Source organism: Mus pahari, chromosome 3 (assembly GCF_900095145.1).
Source record: "Mus pahari chromosome 3, PAHARI_EIJ_v1.1, whole genome shotgun sequence".
In the NCBI taxonomy this organism is placed as follows: Eukaryota; Metazoa; Chordata; class Mammalia; order Rodentia; family Muridae; genus Mus; species Mus pahari.
In genome coordinates this window covers 96999448-97020644 of record NC_034592.1, presented here as the reverse complement: position 1 = coordinate 97020644, position 21197 = coordinate 96999448, and the positions used below count along the sequence as shown (strand labels likewise).

General features: G+C 42.6%; 1 protein-coding gene across 3 annotated transcripts in view; it reads right to left on the bottom strand.

The window, feature by feature from the left end:
* Fmn1 (formin 1) overlaps positions 1–21197 on the bottom strand; it is a 373383-nt gene that overhangs the window by 237572 nt on the left and 114614 nt on the right. Inside the window, exons 1-2 of one of the 3 annotated variants that reach the window (XM_021193754.2) lie at positions 18097–19841; positions 16589–16706 (exon numbers count right to left, since the gene is read on the bottom strand). The exons of 1 other annotated variant lie outside the window; for it this stretch is intronic. In XM_021193754.2, coding sequence (XP_021049413.1) covers positions 16589–16706; positions 18097–19458 — 1480 coding nt within the window. In that variant the 5' untranslated portion in view covers positions 19459–19841. Of the gene's footprint in view, positions 1–16588; positions 16707–18096; positions 19842–21197 lie in introns of those variants that run through there. One more of the 3 variants, XM_021193752.2, reaches the window with a different exon arrangement.

Here is a 21197-nt window from a genome sequence, read left to right as displayed (position 1 = left end):
TTGGACAAACCAGAGAGGCCTTGCATCCCACAAAATAGGTCATAGCAGGCCTGGTCCTCTGCAAAATTTCTTTCCCAGCTACCAGTGGTCCTGGACACCACTGGTCAGCACCAACTCATCTCTGTCAGCTGGGAAGCCCTTCCATATGTCCATTTTAAATCCATTGCACCTTTAAGAATATATGAGCTTCTATTCTTCCAGATATGCATTTCATTCCATTAATATAATACCTGGAGTTACATCCACAATTGTCTGGAACAGAGACACCACAGTTGAATGAGCATCCAGGTACCCAGCTACCAGAGTACACAGCCTGAGACCATGCATCATCTACACATTTCATAACCAGCAAGCTGGAGGCCAGGCCCATGAAATTTATGCACTTCATTTACAGCTCACTGTCTTAGTTGCTATGGTAACAGATGCCACAGAGATAGAAAGTCACAGCAATGGTCTACATTTCCTTTAACATAGGAACAAAATGTTCAATTTTGTTGGTCATCATAGATATAGTAATGGAATGGTGGTATACCATTATTATGTTTCTCTTTTAAAACCTCCCAATCACAAACTCCGGTGTCTAAAAATCAACAAATAACAGCTTTGCTATTGCAATTACCAATGACAAAATGGTTACTTATGGCTAGAACTCTGTTAGTATAATCAGTAACATCTGTTGTATGAAATGGACACTGCTGATAAGCATTTACAAAGGCAGACACCAGAGCACTCTGTTCTATAGGACAGCCAGGGTGACGGGTTAATAAGAAAGAGAAACTGGTGCTATCTTAGGTAATTATCTCAAATGTTAAACATGTACATGAGGAGTTTAGTAAGTCTTCCTTTGAAAACGTGCCCCCAAAGTAAATTTACAGTACATTCAAAGATCCAGATGCAATTACAATGATCACCAACTTGGTATGTTTAATAAAGTCAATGTTTTAAATGTTTACCCACCACTACTGCAATACTGTTGTTAATATCAACATGGTGTGTTCAGTGAAGCCAGCTGTTTAACTTCATCAATGTCCTAATACTCCATAGGTGTTAAAACAGTTGATAAAAGTTTCCCCCTTCTGTTTATGTGCATATGTTTTCTAAGTTTTCTCAACTGGTTTTTGTTACTGGTGGAGTGAAAATAACTCATACAAAGTGATGAGTTTCTTGGTGTGGCTCTGGTTCTGAGACACTGTTGAGGAGTTGCTGTCACTCACACAAACCAGTGACTTACTGATCCGAACATTGAGACCAACAAAACTGATACTGGACTGAGAAGGCCTGCTTCAGATCCGAGTTCTGCCATGCACGTTCAGGGTACCCAAAGGCTTAGGTTTATCTGCTGTGTTTCTTCGTCTGTCATGGAGATACTTCTGATTCCCATCACAGGGCATTACGAACCTTCAGGTTGATATTTATACAGTGCTAAGAGCAGTATCTGCACCCGGACATAGACAGGATGCCACGTGTCACATCCCCTGAGCAGAATCTGCACCCAGACAACGACAAGATGCCATGTGGCACGTCCCCTTCCCCTCTGACACTTTCTTGAGAATATTCAGGATACCTCACTGTAAGTTCTCACTAGACTTCATCTTAGTCTCCCTAGGTCAGCCCCAGTTCTCCTTCTCCATCGACAGTGAGTGTCTCATCTCGTCCAAAGTTTTCAACGCTGACTTTTGCCTATGCAGTGATTCTCTAAGGCATCACTGCTGCTTGGAAAGCCCCTCCCACTATTCCCCACTCATAATTCCAAACACAGCTCAACACCTGCTACTGCATACCCCATCAGTGTCTTAATTTAACCACATACACTTGATCCACCCACTTTCTCCCCCAGTCCATGGAAATTCCACACTTTGGTTGTTCGGGTCAGAAATGGACACTTTGTGATTCTTCTCCTCACATTCAATCTGTTGGGAAATTGTAATGGCTCTTCCTCCCAAATGAATATGGAGAAATGTCTCCACTACTGTCACCATAGTTCAAGATGTCACCTTCTATGCAAATAAGTCTCTTGTCTGAATTCCCATTATTGCCTTCTGGTAGTTAGTCTCCCTGTAATTGTGGGGCGACCTACCCAGCCTCCTACCTTGTTTTTCAGTTCAGCATAGCAATCATAGGGAGCCTTTCTAAACAGAAGAACCATTAGGCCACACCTCTGTTCCAAGATGTCTGGTAACTCCCATTTCACTTCGCATGCAACCAAATCAAACAAACTGTATGTGGGATTACAATATCCAAGATCAAGGGCTCACTCCTTAATCCTCCTGCATCACAGAAGCCTTTGACAGTTGACAAAGTCTAGGGGTCCCTTCCCAGGATAATAGTGTTACATTTATTTAAAATAAAATAAAATCAATTAGGTTTTTAAATGCTTTTAAGTGCAATGTGACCCATGTGGTCCAGTATTAACACATTAAATAGCGAGATCTAGTGGGAGATCTGATGTCTTTTAAACAGTACTGAGACTTTGTAGAAATAAGCCTTCCACATCTGCCAGCTTTGAACTAACTCAGTGAATGCCAGCTGTAACCATGTGTAGTTTCACTCCTAGATGACACCCAGTGATAGTAATCCACATTTTTAGCAAAGGTTATAAGAAATTGTGGCACAACGGTCTTTAAAGTATAACGCGTAACACTGTTCTTCAACTGCTTTTCTCCGTGAACCCAAGACATTTGTAAAAAATAAAGGGAAAAAAAGCCACAAATCCAAATAGAAAAGCCACATACATAAACTTGCACCTAAGACTATTTTTATTTTTGATAGAAATCTCACTTAGTAGCCTTAGATGGCATGAAATTTACAATATAGAGCAGGCTGGCCTTAAACCACCTCAGCCTTCCAAGTGCTATAAAAACTCTTACAATCTTAAAATTGGTATAAAAGGAGAGTTCTGAAGGGGCTGAAGATTTTGATAATAAATATTTTATAATATCTAAGTTTCTGTTTGATGTTATTCATATGCGTCTTGACAGATCTTTGAATTCTGCCCCAAGCCCTTGGAAGTCCTCAGGCTCTTCATAAAGGAGGATTCTCTGGATTATTTCTGGACACTTCTCCAGTAGCCTAGAGGCTTCACGCCTTCTGGTCACTTTGCCTGTATCCCCTTGGCCATCCTCTCATGTCCCTCTGTTCAGGTGCTTGCTCTAGCTACCCCATGTGTCTCCCTAAGAGAACCACTGGGGGGCATGTCGCTGCATTTCCCCTGTTCTTCTGTCCTATGGGTCTGTGTCAGAAAGTCACACCTCACTTTTATCAAAGCCTTGAAGCCCTTCATTGATTTTAGGTTAACTTTATTAAAAATGGACAAATGAGGTAATACCCCAGTTCTCCTCTTGCAAGCCTCCCAGAGGCAATGCTCGCCCCGTAGGTACAGACACTAAATGGTTCTCTGGGTCCACCACAGTAGAACATGGTCTTTCGTGGTGGAAATCCCTATATCCTACTCTCAGTGGGACTTCCAGAGCTGCTCTGAGCTTGAGAAAGAAGGAAGAAGGAGTGGAGGAATTGGTCCAGAATCTTGACTGAGGCCCCGAGTAGGAACTCTGGATGGACTTGGGACTAAGGTTGAAGAAGATACTCTAGAGAGCTGGCTGTGTCCTCTGTCATCTTAGGCTCTGGTTAAAACCACTGTGAACCAGGCAGGAAGGCACAGTGAAAGGAGTTTAGCCATGCCCTGGGGTAAGATAAACAAGACTGACATTTCTGTAAAATGATCTGCTTGTTCTGCCATACAGCACTGGCTCGTTAAATGGCAGCTGTGTTCATGTATATTCCCATTCCTAGATAAGACACAATAACAACAACCCGTACTTTCAACAAGGTCTCAGGCGATTTGGGAGCAGCATTTTTCAAAGAGTAGCCCAAACAGTATTCTCCAACCTCTGCATGCACCCCTGTTTTGTTTTGTTTCATTTTTCTAAAAAAAAAAAAAAAAAAAAAAAAAAAACATACTCCTTACACATAAGTAAAGTGGCACCTAAAATATTTGTAAATTGATACTGTGGTAAAGTCAAGTTATGAAGAATTTATGAATGCTGATATCTTAAAGCAACTCTGGCACATTTAAATGTAGTCAATGGTATCTAACAAGCATCTTTCTGGCACCCAGCACCATCTGTTTTATAAAAGTATGAAAAAATTCTGCTTTAATGCTCAGAACTTTTTTATGTTTTTTTTTTTTAATCTCTTAAAACATTTCAGAGCCAGGCAGTGGTGATGTATGCCAAAGTCCCACTATTTGGGAAGTTGAGGCAGGTGGATCTCTCTGTGAGTTTGAGGCCAGCCTGGTCTACAGAGTGAGTTCCAGGACAGCCAGGGCTATACACAAAGAAACCCTGTCTTGAAAAGCCAAAATAAATAAATAAATAAATAAAAATAAATTTAAAAATAAATTTAAAAAAAAATCAGTTTTCCCACAGAACTTATCCAATAATACAGTTTTCCAACTGAATGCCTTGTATTGATCACCATCTCATAATTTCTATGGGATAGAAATATAAAAAATATTATAAAAGAACATTCTAACTATCAAAAGAATGTTAGCTCTAAGTTTACTTCTGGGTAAGTTATTCATTTTATTGGAATGGGTAGGATGAGTTGTTAGTTAAGCATTTCAATAAACTGTGAATAAGTTTCCAGAAAGAAATTTTACTGTCAATTTGAACCTTCTGCAAAGCTGACTAACTCAATAGAACTTCAATGACTGAGTACAGGGTGGACTGTTGGATGTTCAGAAACTAATTACAATTTATCTTGGGTTATCTTTAGTCCCCTAAACAGCCATTCCCTGCCCACTGCTGTGTGCAATGGATCATCCTATGACTAACAGATAAAAACCTTTTGGAATGTATTAAGAAAACTCTACTTTCTTCAACCAAAAAGCTAAGAATAGAGTGAGATAGCATCTGAGGCCTACAGAGGAGTTTTTAACCGACCCACTTAATGTCTCCATCAATGTATTTAAAAAGTACCTTGATTTATGACTTCTTTTTTTTTCTTTCTATTACTATAAAATTTTCATCACTGTTAGCATGTTGGAACATGGAGAAACTAAACTGGTATCCCAGGACACAGTCACTCATGGCTCCAGAATAATAAATCCCATAAGATGTTAAGAGTTGTGGGCTTGGGGGAGTTTTGTTTTGTTTTGTTTTGGCATGGACAGGGGTATCTCAGCTATCACTACTAAAGGTAGATGAGCATCTGGGATAGAAACTGCTGTAAGCTGTCTCCCCTGGACCCCAGAAGGGGCATGCCATATCCCTTGGCTTAAGGACTCTCCATCTCTTGATTACTCAAATGTCTGTACATCTTAATTTAAAAAAAAAAAAAAAAGGTCCCAAGACTATTCTTCACTGAAAACTGGACATCTGAATAGAGGGCTGAAGGACAAAGTGCTCAACAAGTGGCATAAAGCTTAAATACTGTCATAGGCAGTGTCTGATGAGGATTCAGAAGTTGTCATGAGATGGCCAGAGAGTCAAGGAAGCAGAGCCAAAACTGAGAGAAACGTGGGTAGAGTCTGAAAGATGAAGCTAAGATAGAAACATTGGCTGAGTCTGAAAGTACAGAGTAATTTAGTTGGCATTGGTTGGTCATAGAGACCTTAGTACAATGGCGGTATGTTATCTAATTGGATTGTTGCAATATGATAATTATTTTTCAATTAAAAAGAAAATAAGTTATGAAGAAAAATAATTCCTAGAGATTTTTTTTGGAAAGCCTGCATTATATGAGCTCATTACTAATGTAATGGCCTGGCACTAAAAATGTGTTTCATCTAATAATTAAATAATTCATAAACAAAGAAGAGTACACACACACACACACACACACACACACACATCACTTTAAAGATCCATATTCTTCTCAGGATGACCAAGATAGTAAATGTTTTAAGTTCAAATGATCTTATTTTATTCTTCTGGTATACCAGGCAATAGGTTTAATAAGGAAAAAAAAAAAAAAAAAAAGAGCCATCACCTAGAAGTGAAACCAGGGGAATCTACTGATTTAAACTACCTCATTTCCATTATCACACCACATCATGAATAATGAAGATTCACAATTTCTCTGTTCTGAAGACAATGAATGCCACTGACTGCCCCATTATCTTCCCTCTAGACCACACAGGGCACTCCCAGCAAGATCCCTACTCATTCCACCCCTCCTTAAGTCCCTCCGACATTAACATTCTTCCTTAGTACCCTTAGAAGACTCTCACAAAAGCCGTATTGGCTATGTTATTTCTCTGCCTAAAATTGCTCAATAGCTTCCACAAATGTCTATAAGTCAGGCCTCAACATGGCACACCACACATTTCTTTTCCTCCAAAGGCCCAGTATCCCCACCAAACTACAGGTTTAGCACCACTGTATACCATACTGTTTATCCCTCAAGATGGCCTAAAACTTGGGGTCCTCCTGCTTCAGCCTCTAGAGTACCTGAGAGTGAAAGCCCATGCTGCCAGGCCCACCTTGCTTAGGTACTCGTTTGTAACGACCACAAGGAACTGCTGTCTCTGTTTGTGCTTTCTCAACTTCATCCCCTTACCCAGACCACCATTTTCCAAGCTGACTTGTGAGGTTTCTTCTCAATTCTCCTTGTAGGACTGATGTCATTCAACCACATGCCACACATTCTTCTACCAGAGCATTGAGTCCATTTTCCATTCTCCAACCTAGTCACGTAGACCCTGGTGAAAAATAAAACTAAAAACTAAAACTAAAATCATAAGCCGCTTCCGAGTAACAAGCTTGCTGTGTTCCTCTTTACATTCCAAGCAGCTATCACATTTACCAGTGCATACATAGCAGATACTCAGTGAATTTTTGCTAAATGAATGGATGTATTATTAAATGCATTTGCAAATTTAATACCAGCACCAATGAAGTAGATACTTATAACGTGTTAGTGTCACTAAATAGGAGTGCGATATAATCTCAGACTCTGATGTCCCAGCCATTTGCAAGTTCTAGGGTTACATCATGAGATAGAATGTATTCTCACAAACTCAAGGAAAATCCCCTAGGAGTTACCCTAGCCATGCCATGGAGCTCAACACACAATGGCAGTTCTTTATCTGAATTCACTTCTACTTATCTTGAATACTGGTGTATTGAAGGAGCCCTAATGCTACTGGGGGAAAAAAAAAGAACAGAGAATGCAGATCTGAAAATCATTCATTTGTTTCTGTTTTTAAGAAATTTAGTGCTCTTATGTGGACCTTGTACTCTCTGTTACTTAATATACAGAAAAATGTCCTAATATTTTCCTTTATCTTGAAGTCACAAGGATATTTTTGGAGAAGACTTCACTATTGAAGATGCCAGAGTTTCAGAGAATGGGAATATACAATGCACATGATTAATGCATTTATGATACATGTTATAAAATTTCATAATTAAACTCTTATTGAAGAAATAAATATATGCTAATTGTATTGGTTACTTTTCTGTCCCTGTGGTAAAAACCATCTCCAAAAGCAGCTGAAGTTAGAAAGGGTTTATTTTATCATCTTAGTTTCAGAAACGAGTCCATCATGGTTGGTGCCGAAGGCTGGCAACAGCAGGATGGAGAAGCAGAGAGATCACATCATCCCACAGAGAAAGCACAGAGAGACAGAGATATAGATAGAGAACAGGAAATGAGGTGGAGCTTTCAACTCTGAAAGCCCGCCCCCAGTGATGTATTTCCTCCAGCAATGCTTTACTTCCTGAAGGTTCTATAATCGCCTTAAACATCAAATGGACACCGGGTGTTCAAATACCTGAGGCTCTTGGGAGCATTTCTTACTTAAACTATCACACCAGTGAGAATGGAGAACACTCAAACAAATAACCAGAAAGTCATCAAATGAAATTCAGCCTTGCATCACAATTACATGGGACTTGCTTCTCAAGAAATTAGAAATGGGGGCTGGAGAGATGACTCAGAGCTGAAAAGCACTGGCTGCTCTTCCAGAGGTCCTGAGCTCAATTCCCAGCAACCACATGGTGGCTCACAACCACCTACAATGAGATCTTGTGCCCTCCTCTGGCCTTCAGACATACATACATGCAGGAGAATGCTGTATAGATAGTAAATACATATTTTTTTAAGAGAAAGAAAGTAGAAATGGATCTTCATCAATAAATCAAAATGCTGAAAAATATCATGAATCATTTTAATAAGAATATCCCTAGTGGAACAAATTCCAACAGTACTTAAAAGTCCAGGTCTGCAATAAAATTAAATAAAATCTCTAGTCAAATATGATCATGAACTAGACAACACTTAAAGGAAGCCTTTGAAATCAAAAAGATGTCAGATGTCAACTATTAGCTATTTTCAGCTTTATTTGGCAAGTCCCAGACAGCAGGGAGGGCTGGGGGAAACTGATTTATTCGCTAATGTTAACAATCCAATTAAAAAATGGGCAGAGGGATAGAACAGACATTTGCTCCAACAAAGACACATATACGTCCAGTAGGCACTCAGAAAGATGATCAATGTCACACCTTTAGAAATGCAATCCAGAGCACAGGACGAACCATTCCATATTCATTAGGATGGCTACTTTAGAAATAATAATGATGCTTGCAGGATGTGAAGAAATAGGAGTTTGTGAAGTGTTAATAGCAATTATATTGTTACTATTTATTTATTTTTTAAGTATAGAAACCAGGTGTGGTGACACACTCCTTCAATCTCAGCACTTGTGGGTGGTCAGAGACAGGAAAACCTCTGAGAGTTCAAGGGCAGCCTCATCTACATAGAGAGTCCCAGGCTACCCAAGGTATACATTGGGACCCTGTCCCCAAAGGGGAAAAAAACAAACAGAAGAAGACCGGAAATTCCTCAAAAAGATGAATGTGTCAATACTACTTCTGAGCACACACACACACATGCACACACAGGAGTGCACACACATGCATGCACACAAAAACAGAAAGAGGGGGGAGGGAGAAGGAGAGAGAGAAACACACACACTAAAATAAACAATTGAAGGTGTATCTTGAAGAGGGGCTTTGCACAATCAAATAGGTGCATTACTGACACTAAACAAGAGATAGGAACAATTCACCTCATAGAAAAAATGTATAAACAAAACACAGTAACAAATACAAAGTATTCAAACATGCCACAACATTGGTGAACTTTGAGAACATTATACTGGGTATAATAAGATGGACAGCTTTTGCAGAATATATCCAACATAGCCCTCAGGCCTCCAGTCTTCCACAGACATGCACTCACACCTGCACGCAGCAAGTGATCTTTTTTTTTTTTTTTTTTTTTTATTTTTTTTTTTTTTTTATTTCAAATAATTTCCCAAAAGTTTCCTATCCCCTCCCCCCACCTCTGCTCCCCTACCCACCCACTCCCACTACTTGGCCCAGGCCTTGCCTTGTGCTGGGTCATATAAAGTTTGCAAGACCAAGGGGCAGCAAGTGATCTTAACCATCTCTCCAGCCCCTACTTTTTTTTATTTTGAAAGGTTTCCATTATGTAACCCAGGTTGGCCTTGTATTTAAGCTACAATTAAGAATGGCCTTGAACTTGGAATCCCCCTGCTTTAGACTCGTGGGTATGTGGGATTATAGACCTGAACCACCAGGCACAGTGTATTGACGATCTCTACTTTTATGAACGTGTATAGAAATATGTGTGAGTACACACACACACATGTGTGGAGGCCAGAGGACAACACTGGGAACATCGTCTACCTCCTTTGAGACAGGATCTCTCAATGGCCTAGAGATCATCAATTAAACCAAGCTAGCTGTCCAGTGAGCAGCAATGATACTTGGTTCCACTTCCACACCACTGAGCCTGTAAGCATATGCCTGACAGCTGGCATTTTGAGGTGGGTTCTGAGGACTGAACTAAGGTGATTAATGTTTGTATTACTAGTACTTTACTGATGGAACCAGCTCCTGAAACCTGGTTTTTAGATTTTAATTTAGTAAGATATGCAGAGAGCACTATTTGCCATCATAAATAGTTTCTAGGGCACAGGACAGTGTCATGGACACTGCTGCATCTTTTAAGATACCATTAAATGAACTGTAAGCTCTTGATTCTGCTAGACTGGCTGACCGGTGAGCCTTCAGGATCCACTGGCTCTGCCTCACCAGCACTGAGATTACACGCATCACCCTACCTGGCCTCTGTTGGTGTGTACAGGGAGATTGTTCTGACACATACGCACGCCCCTTATGCTTGTGCAAGCAAGCACCTTTGTGACCTCAGAGCCACGTCACCAGTCCTGAAAAACTCACTATCAAGTGTATATACAAGAATTTGTGTGTATAAGAATCTAGAGGAAAAAGCAAATTGTGGCGACTGGCACAATGTCTGGGTGAGTATAGCAATAGCTATAATAAGTGAAAATAATAAGTATGCTGGAAAGATAAAGAAATATGGAATGAATTTGAGTATGCAGGGCGGGGGGGGGGTTGCTGCTTACTGGCTTGTCATCCTTGACATGCTCAGCCTGCCTTCTTATAGAACCTGGGACTACCAACCCAGGGATGGCACCACCCACAATGAGCTGGACCCTCCCCCATAATTCACTAACTAAGAAAATGCCTTATAGCAGGACTTATGGAGGTATTTTCTCAACTGGGGTTTCCTTCTTTAAGATAACTCTAGTTTGTGTGTTAAGTTGACATATGATTAGCCAGAACAGCAAATAACTACATAAATGTATAAGCAAAAGCCATGACTTAAACTCTTTGAACACAGTATTTATTTGGGTCTGCACTTGGGATTTCCTTGTTAAATGTCAAGCTTTAGCTGCAACTGAGTGTGGGGAAGTTGATTTTTCCCACCAGGGTTCCAAGCATTACAAGTAGTGGAAGCTTAGCACTTTTTCACCTCCAGCTTCCCAGTCTGCCCCTCTTTTCTGTATGTACCCACAAAATGCAAGGCTGTCCTGGTCTCTAGTTTGGACATCTCTAAATCATGTGCTATCAAAATCACTTCATGCAAGTGACAGCAGAGTGACCTAAATGGCCATAGAACACACGACAAGCAAATCCACTGCCTAGGCAGTTAAAGAGGACTTGGGACAAGTCATCTAGACACATGACTTCATGGCAATATCCACCCAGGCGTAACACACTCTGTTAGCCGTGGATGGGGAAATTAAAACTCGGGCTACAGTGAGCCAATAATTCCATGATATTTTTAGCTCTCCCTGGCTGATGAAGCAAGGCTTTCTGACTCACCAGGAAGAGCTCTCTCACTTAAGGCAAATGAGAAGCAAACCAGAAGGTAGTCAGATCCTCACTCCTGTGAGGCCTGAGCTGATCCACAGGTCTCTCGATAAGAAATATTTCCAAGTTGTTCTGAGCTTGGTACCTCCAAGCTTCTGGCAGTAAACGTCCCAGGAGAGGCCGCCTATGCTGGCGGCTCGTTCATAACTTCAATATCCTGTGCTGAGTTCTCTTTTCCACAAAAGCCATGACCACCCTAACACTCAGAGGACAGTATTTAGGGCTTGCCAAGCCTGGCTCGGATGTGTTGCCAGTAGAGAACAAGGTTTCTTAGATACACAGAGGAAGAAAAACCAAAGGTGTCCTGTTCATATAAGAAGACATGAGAGCTTTTGTTCTTCATGGCTCTTCTTCTCCCTCCGATGGGCAATTAGTTAAGAGATTGACAAGTCAACAAGAGGTGCCACTTTTAATTCCACATACTTTGGGTTCATTTTCTCTCAGGATTTTGAGTTTCACCATAATAATATATTGAGAAATGCCACCAGTCACAGAAAATAGTAGCAGGAGAGAAGCGAGCATCAAGAACAGAGAGAGGTTCCTCATCTGAACCTGGGGCACAAACAGATGCCTGGTCATCAGGCACACCACGCAATGCTGATGGCAGCATGTTTTTCGGCAGCTTTTGGTCATCATTACATGGTTTTATTAATTTTTTGAGATTTGTTGCTTTTTATATTACGTAGACAGGTGCTTTGCATGTGTGCCTGTGTGTGCAGCATGTGCATGCAGTGACCTCAAAGGCCAGAAGAGGGTATCAGGTACCCTATAATTAGAGTTACCTACTGTGGTCAATTACCATGTGGGTGCTAGGAATCAAACCCTGCTCCTCGAGGAAGACCATTTATGTGCTCTGAGTCACCTTTCCAGACTCCATGACTAGGGTTTTTTAAATTCTCAAAATACTTAGAGTCACTAAGCAAAGGTTCAGTCAGAGAAGGCTCCTCAGTATTCAGTGCATACAAACGTGACCTGAACTGGGACAAACTCTAGACTTGGCTACGAAGTATATAAAACCCATGAAGCTTTAGTCATGAAATGGTTAGAAACAGAAAACTAGTCCAAGAAATAAATCCAACCAAGCATTTATTATTAAATAATGTGTCTGGAGATATAGTTAGATAAAATTCAAGGTGTGTGTGTGTGTGTGTGTGTGTGTGTGTGTGTGTGTGCATGTGCATGAAAATTTTTCTAAAAATCTTAAAATGCCCTGGATAAAATTTTCTATAATGTGTGCAAACACTAAGAATTTTCATTGCCACCTCACACTAACAAGGTAGTGCAATCCCAAGAAAAACTCCCAAAGGGGGACCCCTTTGTGAAGAGTTTTGGAGGAAGAGATAGATCAGAAAAGTGGAAAATATTATTTGAAGTATGCAGGAGAACTGGGGTGCTGCACTGTGAGGTGTGCAGCGGCACCACAGGGCTGCAGATGCCACAGGACTATGCAAACATCGCCACAGGGAAGTCCATCACAGGCATAAACTCAGAGAGAAGAGAGTTATTCTAAAACCCTGCTGTGAAATCAATTCAAGATCCAGGAACAAAACGAAACCAAAAGCCAAAAACCAAAACCCTAGATCTTTAACTTTTGTGCTCCAAATCAAATTCTGTTGTGAAATGAAGGGAAAAAGAGAAAAAAAAAAAGAAGAAGCAGAAGAAGCAGCAGGAAAATCATTTAAGGAAGCAGGCTATGTACCTGCACAGGGGATGATTAACTTGCCTCTCGAGGACTGCTGCCACTCTTGTTTATGACTTGTCTCATAAGTGGCTCCAGATGACCTAGCTTCTCTTTGAATTTTATTAATGGGAAAGAAGACAGGGGGACCCACTTAGAAACAACACAAAGCCACCCACAGGTCACTTCAAACCAAAGGGTGACATTGGGAGAAAGAATCCCGAGAGGCGTATATCCCAGCCCAAGCCAGGTAAGGCACGAGTCAAATGCTCTGGTCACTCAAAGTTATTGTGAGACTTCAAGACGCAGGATTAGCTACACCGACAATAACAATATAGGAAGGAAGGCTCAGAACATCGTAGGGGTGGGGGTATTCTGTTGTATTTGAGGAAAGCACTTCAGGGACTGTATGAACTAACACTGAGCTCCAAACTCAATCCTTGTGTAGAAGTCAACTCCAGTCCCTATGGTAGTCTATTGAGTGACAGCTCTCAATTGGCACATCACCAGGGCTCCAAGGACTCAGAGTGGAAGCAACAATGCCCTTCATATGGGCACGGAACCAGCTGGGACAGTGGACGCTCCCGCAAAACCGATAGAGAAGTGGCTGCAGTGTCCAGAACTGCAGAAGATACTCGTAGCTGAGGAATGGCAGAAGGGAGCATGCTGGCGGTGGCCATGAGGAACCACTGCGAGCGAGGTACCCTCATAGACTAGGAAGACTCTAGAAGCCACCACTTAAGGTCCACAGATTCTCCTACATTTCCATGTTATTCTCAATAAAATGTAATCTGTAGGATCAAGTGATCTCTTAAGTCACTAAGGAGAGTACTAAGAAGTCAGTAAAAGCGGCCTAAGGCATCACAGGGAGAACTCTAGGCTTTTCAGGGACTGACCACCTCTCTTCATCAGCACAGAGTTCTAATGTGCATACGAAATAGAAACGCTGGGGTCTTACTCTCCTGTTTCTTTAGATTAGTGACTACTGAGTCCTGGGAACACTCAAGTACACTGAAGATGTAAAAGCTCGAGACTTTGGATACCCTGAGCTGCCGTCACTCAAACTGCTGTCTCTAAGCTCCCCAGAGACTAACTGATCACAGTATGTTTCCCTAGGGGCAGGGAAACCAATAGAGAGTTTACAAAATATGTTCAGTTACACACCAAATTCTTCTGAGATTTCAGTTTCCTCAACAACGGAGCTGAAAATAAGCACGAGGGGGTGGGGGAAGAGCTTGCATTAACATTCTCAAAATTACCAGTGAGGCACAAAATGTGTGGAGTATCTTATCCTTCTATGGCAGGCACATCCCCTAAAATACAGCAGTACTAGAAGGCTCCCAGGCATCCAGGCAACAGACACAGAATAGATTCGTGCCAAAGTACGGTAACCAAGGGGGCTCCCAGGGAGTGCACGGCCAGCCCGCTGCCTTACCTCGTGGAATTATCATTAGTGCCCCTTTCACCTGCCACCTTCTCACAAGCTCATGGAAGAAGGTCTTAGTGGTTCTGACAATGCATGCCAGACAGTTGAGGGATCACAGCCACCGTTAACTGGGACGGATGCCCCTGTGAGCCTCCAGAAGTGGAAGACAAAAGAATGACACAAAGCAAAAGCTAAGGAGCAACTCAAAACAGGGCTAGATGGCATTCAAGAAGCATTTGTGACATTTACTTCCTTATCTACTTAGCAGATGTCCACCATGGCAAGGAAGGCTGCCACACTATACTAATTAGATCAAGACTAAAATCTCTAACTTATTAATTAGGACTCACTGTATTCTATGCTTTGTTTTATAAGTTAAGGCAGTTTCAGAGCATTTAATCACTCACACTATCCCATGCTAAGCAAACAACTTGGTGAGTGGGTCAATAATGTGAACATAGATAGCATTCCAATTGAAAGAAATTATGTTCATGCTGGAAAACTGAGGTGGCTATACATATTTTCACTAAGGGTGAGGATTTTTTTTCTTTTTAAATCCCATAAGAAAGGAAGTGCAGAAAAATAACGTACTATGAGGTACTTAACTGTCCCAGAGAAGCCACAAGTTTGTGATTCTGTGGAGGCTAGAGACCACCTCTTGTCAAGGTGAGTATTCTCAACCACTATCTGATGTAACACAAAGCCTACTGAATTAACTAAACTTTGAGCCTCTCACTTACAAGAAGAAGTATTTCTATACATTATGTATGCATGCTTACCACCACCACCACCACCACCACCACCACCACCACCACCACCACCACCAAAAAGCCACATATAAAAGATGAACAAAGGAAGCGCTTCTCTCTTTACCTTCTAAAGATTCACTGCAATGAACTGTTAACATATGGGTACAACGGGAAGAGACCAGAACACCAGGGACCTGGAGGAAGTCATGTGGTTTCACAATGAAGATTCCCCTGTCCCATGGGGAAGAAAGTGGCAAACACAAAGGCCTCAGGCTCACAGAACAGACAAAAGATTGTAAGTGATTCTTTCCAACAGGAACACTTTCCCCCCTTGAATATTGACCAGGACTGAAATAGAAAATGGTAGCCTGTGTGGGTGTATCCCAGACTTTGGCTTTCTTTTGTGTAGCCACCATGCGATTTTCTTAGGAGAAAGCTCAGCAGAGATCAGAAGTGAACCCCCACATCCTTCATGCAGCAATGTAGCTCAGCTAGCATGGGACGAGGCCCCTTTCCCAGGACTCGCTAGCCCAGCATCACCAATGAGAATTCACATCAGGGAAGTTAATCAAAACTGGAACATGACAATGAAAAGCTGTCAGAAAGCCTCTTCTAGCACCCGCCAGTTTCTAGGTAATCCTTTAAATTAAACAAATAAAAAAAAAGCAATGTCACCGTATTTTGGAGTGGCAGTCTCTGGGTAGGTCAGATAAGTCTCCAAATATCAGGAAGAAAGTAAAGAGTTTTGATAAAGCACAACCCCCTACCCTTCACACACACACACACACAAACACACACACACACACATACACACACACACACACTTAAAATACATTCATGTGTGTTCTACAGTGAGTTTTTTTTTTTTTAACCTTCCACTTAAAATATCTACAGTCCTATTCATGTAAATAGATTCAAGTTGAGTTCCTGGGAAGTTTTCCAGAGAGGTAGAGTGTCTTAGAATTGGACATGCATTAAACGAAGCTTTGTCTAACAAGAGTGAGCGAGTAACTGATATGGCATCTGTATGTTCAGCCTGCACAAGGTTCCTTTATCTGGGAAGCATTACTCAGAGACAAACAGACCATCAGATTACAGCCCTGGAGAATCATACTCGCCTCTCCTAGCGATGCTGCCAGCTCACACAAGCAATCTATGTGCCCAACCACCTGCTTCCAGAGGAATTTGTAATCCACCTGCTCCGTTTTGCTCCCCAAAGGCTCTCCTACTTGACCCGTGTGCCCCGCTGCCATTCACCGCGCGGCAGTCACGTTTCATCCCTGAGACGGTCGCTCATGGCAAATGTGGAAAGTGGTGTGCTTTTATGCCAAGACCAAGAGCATAAGAAGTCCCCTGCATTGTAATGTACGGTGAAACAAACCCGGAATGCTGAAAGTCCTCTGAACTTGAACTAAAGGCCACTGTGGGGAGAGGTTCCTTCCTGTGTGCCAGTTTCCTTTCCCGTTACCTGCTTCAGTGTACTTCAGTCCCACTTTTTCTTCTGTGTCCTTTGTCCTTGGGGGTGGCCAGACAGCTTGGAGTCTGCCTGGAGTCCTGTCATCCTGCTCTGTGGGGCTCTGGTCAGGCTGTGCAAAAACAGGCAAAGAATAATTTAAGCAAAGTGTGCCCAGAGCCAGTTGATTCTTGAAACCACGCATCCTAACACCGATCCTAATATTGATTTTAATGGCCAGTGCCCGATGCTTCCATTACGTGTAACTGAGTCGTCTTAGTACAAGATGAACCTTTTTCCAGGAGGGTAAAGGATCAGTTGGGGTAAAAACTGAAGTTAAACACACACACACACACACACAAACAAAAACACTCAAGGCAACCTAACATGCAACCCACTATTTTTGTTATTCAGCTATTTTAAAGGGCACGTGAAAACTCTGAACTGCGGAAACAAAACCAAATGCATTATCATCTGGCACACTTATAGGACTGTTTATAACTGCAGGCCAAACAAACTATGTACACTGAGGCCTAAGTCTGCATTTCCCATGAGCAGTAACAATAATTGCAGACACGCTTCTCTGAGCATTCCACACTAATTTTGACTCTTTCCTATTACAAAATAAAAGAGATTGGCTCCATGCTCAACTATTTTTTTTTAAGAAGTTGAATTTTGCAGCTAGAATGCTAACTGTTCTACTGACTTTAATTTTTAATAGCTTAATTAAATATATAAGCAGACAAGATAATCCTATACTGAATTGATGTTTGACAAGAAATTCTATCCACTGTTCCAATGAACTTCCAATGTCGAACACTCCCTGGTCATTACAAATTAACTTTGAATTTCTTCGAATAATCGCATCTTTCATTTGCTAGATTCTCTTGTGCGCTGATTTCATTTACTCTTTCCATAAGGGTTAGGACTAGATGCTGCTTTTTGTATATGGGAAGACAGGCTCAGAAATTATCAAGGTCACCCTGCCATATATGGCAGAGTTGGTATTAAAAACCAGCACTCATTCTAAATTCAGTACTCAACCAGGAAGCTATATAAACAACACAGAACATTTCAGTTATATCATAAACTCACGTTTTGCTAAATGGTACACTTTCCAAGGAGAGCCTAGTGTTCACAGGAGTGTGACTAAATGGTAAAGAAACCACTATAAATCTGGACTATACGTACACATCGCAGCACTTCACTATGTTGCTAATGCTTTATAAGCACATTGACCATGGATGCTTAAACTCAGGGTGCACATTATCCCTTCCTTCCCATACATCCACACATAGATCACACTTAATTACATTCAAGAAAAACAGAAGAGAAGCATTTCTGTCCAACTTAATACTCTTTTGCAAGACATTTAATATCATAATTCTTGTGTTTTTATTTTTTTCCCCCAGGGAGTATAATAATGATGACAGGCAACTAAGCGCATTTTAACAGGTAACCTGAAAAGAAAGAAAAACTTATAGCATATTGTATGGCAAAATGCAGAATCCAGTGCTACATACGCTTTTGGGATCAGACGGGCTGTCTGCCGGCCGAGACTTGGACCTCTCGAACACAGCACGTAGAGATTCCTTCTCATGCTTCATCTTTCTCTTAAGAGCTTCCAGCTCAGAGGTGTCAGCTGTGCTCCCCTTTTTGGGGGGACGGATGAATAAGGCCTTAAATGCCTCCAAGGCAGTCTCTGGTGGCTTTGCCTTCACCTGGCCACCCTGGACGTGGGCATCTCCAGGGCTCTTGTGGCTCTCCTTGTCAGTACTGTAACCCATCTCATCCGCACCATGAAGCTCGGGGTCCGCTTCTTTCTGTTCGGTTCTTGGCATGTCAATGTTGAGCAGCTGAGATAGCTGCTCCAGAAGAGTGGGAGTGGCCTTCGGATCAGTTGCTCTACCCTGGCTCTTCACTGTCTGTGGGCCTCCCTGTCCCAGAGACTTCTGAACAGGCTGGGTCAACTTGAGCAAAGCCAGGTCCCCGTCCTTGGGTTTGATTTCAGTGATGATCTCCCCTGCCTCTGCGGTAGCCCCCTTCTTCAGCACACGGAGCCCACTGAAGAAAGCTGGAAGCTGGAAGGACTTCTCTCCGGGAGCTTCTCTTTTAGAAACAGTGTTCACAAGAGCACCTCCAGTCTGGTCTGTTGCTGCAGGTGGGATTTGAGACCCTTCTTCTGCAACCTGGTCCTGCCTGGGGCTGTGCTCTGCCGGATGGCTACCATCACCACCAGGTTCCAGTTCGCTACTTGTCTCAGGTAAAGTTCTCTGAGACTCTTCAGCACAGAGTTCCGTATCATCAGTGTCGGCATTTTCTTCGGAATCCCCTGCTCTGTCTTTGGGCTCTTGAGACGGTTCACATAAAACAACAGTGGTGGGCTTTTGGGTATCAAGGCTGCTTCCTTCTTTTGTCTCCTGGCCTCCATCTTCAGAGTCAGAATCACTGGTGGTGTGAACCAGGGTCCCATGGACCCAGATGACTTCCTCATTGTCCACGCTCACAGTGGCAGGCGAAAGCTCATAACCAGGGGAAGAGGTGTTTGATCTGCCTTCCCCCTGACTTTCCTCAGATCCTGTCTCCGCCCTTGCTGACTTTCCATCATTTTTAAGATCAGGTGGAACTGGAGCCTCTGCCTGTGGCTGGTCTGAGCCTTTGCTGGGATCACCTCGATCAGGAGCAGGATCCTCCTCTAAAGTGCGAAATGCCTTCAGCACAGCATCTTCCTCTTCAGGCTCCAAGGTGTCCAATTTATTTGTAAATCCAAACAGGGATTTCATAGAGAATTTACTCAGGATCGACTGAGCCATCTCAAGTCCGGCTTCGGATTTGTCTGGTTCCAGCACATCTCTGCTGCTGAGAGAGTTACCAACCTCCTCCATGTCCCCGCAGTGCCCTTGACACAAGTTCTGCCTTGTGTTACCTGCCCTGCTCTCTCAGTTTATCCGCTCCATCTGCTCTTGACTTACAGGACAGGGAGCGACAGGACCGGGGAGGGAGCCAGGCTTTCAGCAGCTCAGAGAACACACTTGGTCTCTTTCAGGTCACAGGCGTCCTCCCTTCCGGTTTGCTCGATGCCGGCGTACCCAGGGCAACTTGTTAAGGCTGGGCAACGCTATGCCCCAAAGCAGCTGGGGCTGCACACCTTACTACACATGGGCAGGTAGGCGGTTCTTCTGGACTTCCGTATTTACTCCCCAGGACAAAAGGCTTTTTGTCGCAGGCAAAGTCAGCCTGTCCCATAATCCCAGCCCAGGACTTCAGGAGGAGCTCCGCCCCAGAGCCTACGATTCTCCTGGTCGCATTCAACTTCCTCATTGGTGAGAGCAAGTTGAGGTTTTTAAAAGTGCTGAGAGGGCAAGCTGGTCCGGACAGCCCTGAACCACCCCCTGGTGCAGCCCAAGAGATTCCAAAGTGAATCAGCAGAAAATGACCAAAGTGAACTCTCTTTTCCATCCGATGGTAATCAAAGGCCTGGGCCAGCGAGGCCCTAAACCCAGCAATTTGCCCACATCAACAGCCTCTTAGAAACCCTTAATCAAAGACCGGAAGTAAAGAAAAAAGATCCCCTCAGAGTGCCCACAACTCTGAGAGCTGTTAATTTACTACCCTTGGAATGTCTTTTGTTTTTAAAATCTTTCCTTCAGCTGGCAGGTTTCATCTGGAATGCAGATTTTCTCTGACTGCTGGGAAGGAAAACCAACTAGACTGGTTTCAGGTTACAGCTGCTTTAGCTCTGCCCTGCCTGGGTGTTCTACAAACAGGTACTTAGACAAGCACACCCACCGCACCCAGTGTCTACCTACGAAAGGGCAGCAAAATAAATAGCCCCAGCCCTGTGGGAATGATGACTGTCTTGGGTTGTGGACCAACCTCAGGATTTTTTCTGTTCCACAGCGGTGACTCCCTCTGAGTTATGAATCCTGGTGGAGGGGCTCTAGTCTTCTTTGGTGCTGCCACCAAATTAAATGGACCTGGTACGCTGGCATGGCATGATTTTAGCACACAACCCGCCTTCTCAGACAGTCATTCGCCGGAGATCCCCAACAATCTATATTTCTCTAAAGGTCTAAATTATCTATCAGTCTGGCCTCCACTGCCTATTTTTTTCAAAATAGCAACAACAACAACAACAACAACAACAAAGAAACCCAGCACAGGTTAGATGAAATGCCATTCTGATTAAATGCTGCAGCCCAGGAAGTCTGAGGATATGGGGTAAGGCAATCAAAGATGCCCAGTTACCTGTCAAACCCAGAGGTCTGAGGAATTCTGGTTATGACTGAAAAAAAAAAAAAAAAAGGAAAAGGAAAATAAAGGAGGATATCTAGTCCATCAACCCTTACAGGAAATTACAAACCCTAAATCAAACCCTAAATGGTTCCAACGCTGACATTTTTGGGAGTACTAAGTGACCTTAACTGGTGCTAGCTCAGTCTGCAGAGTGTGTGCCCAGCAAGGACGAGGCTTTGGGCTCAATCCCAGCACAGCAAAACAACAAAATTAAACAAAACAAAGTAACTACCAGGGCAGGGTAAAAGAAAAAGAGAAAGAAAGAAAGAAAGAAAGAAAGAAAGAAAGAAAGAGAGAGAGAGAGAGAGAGAGAGAGAGAGAGAGAGAG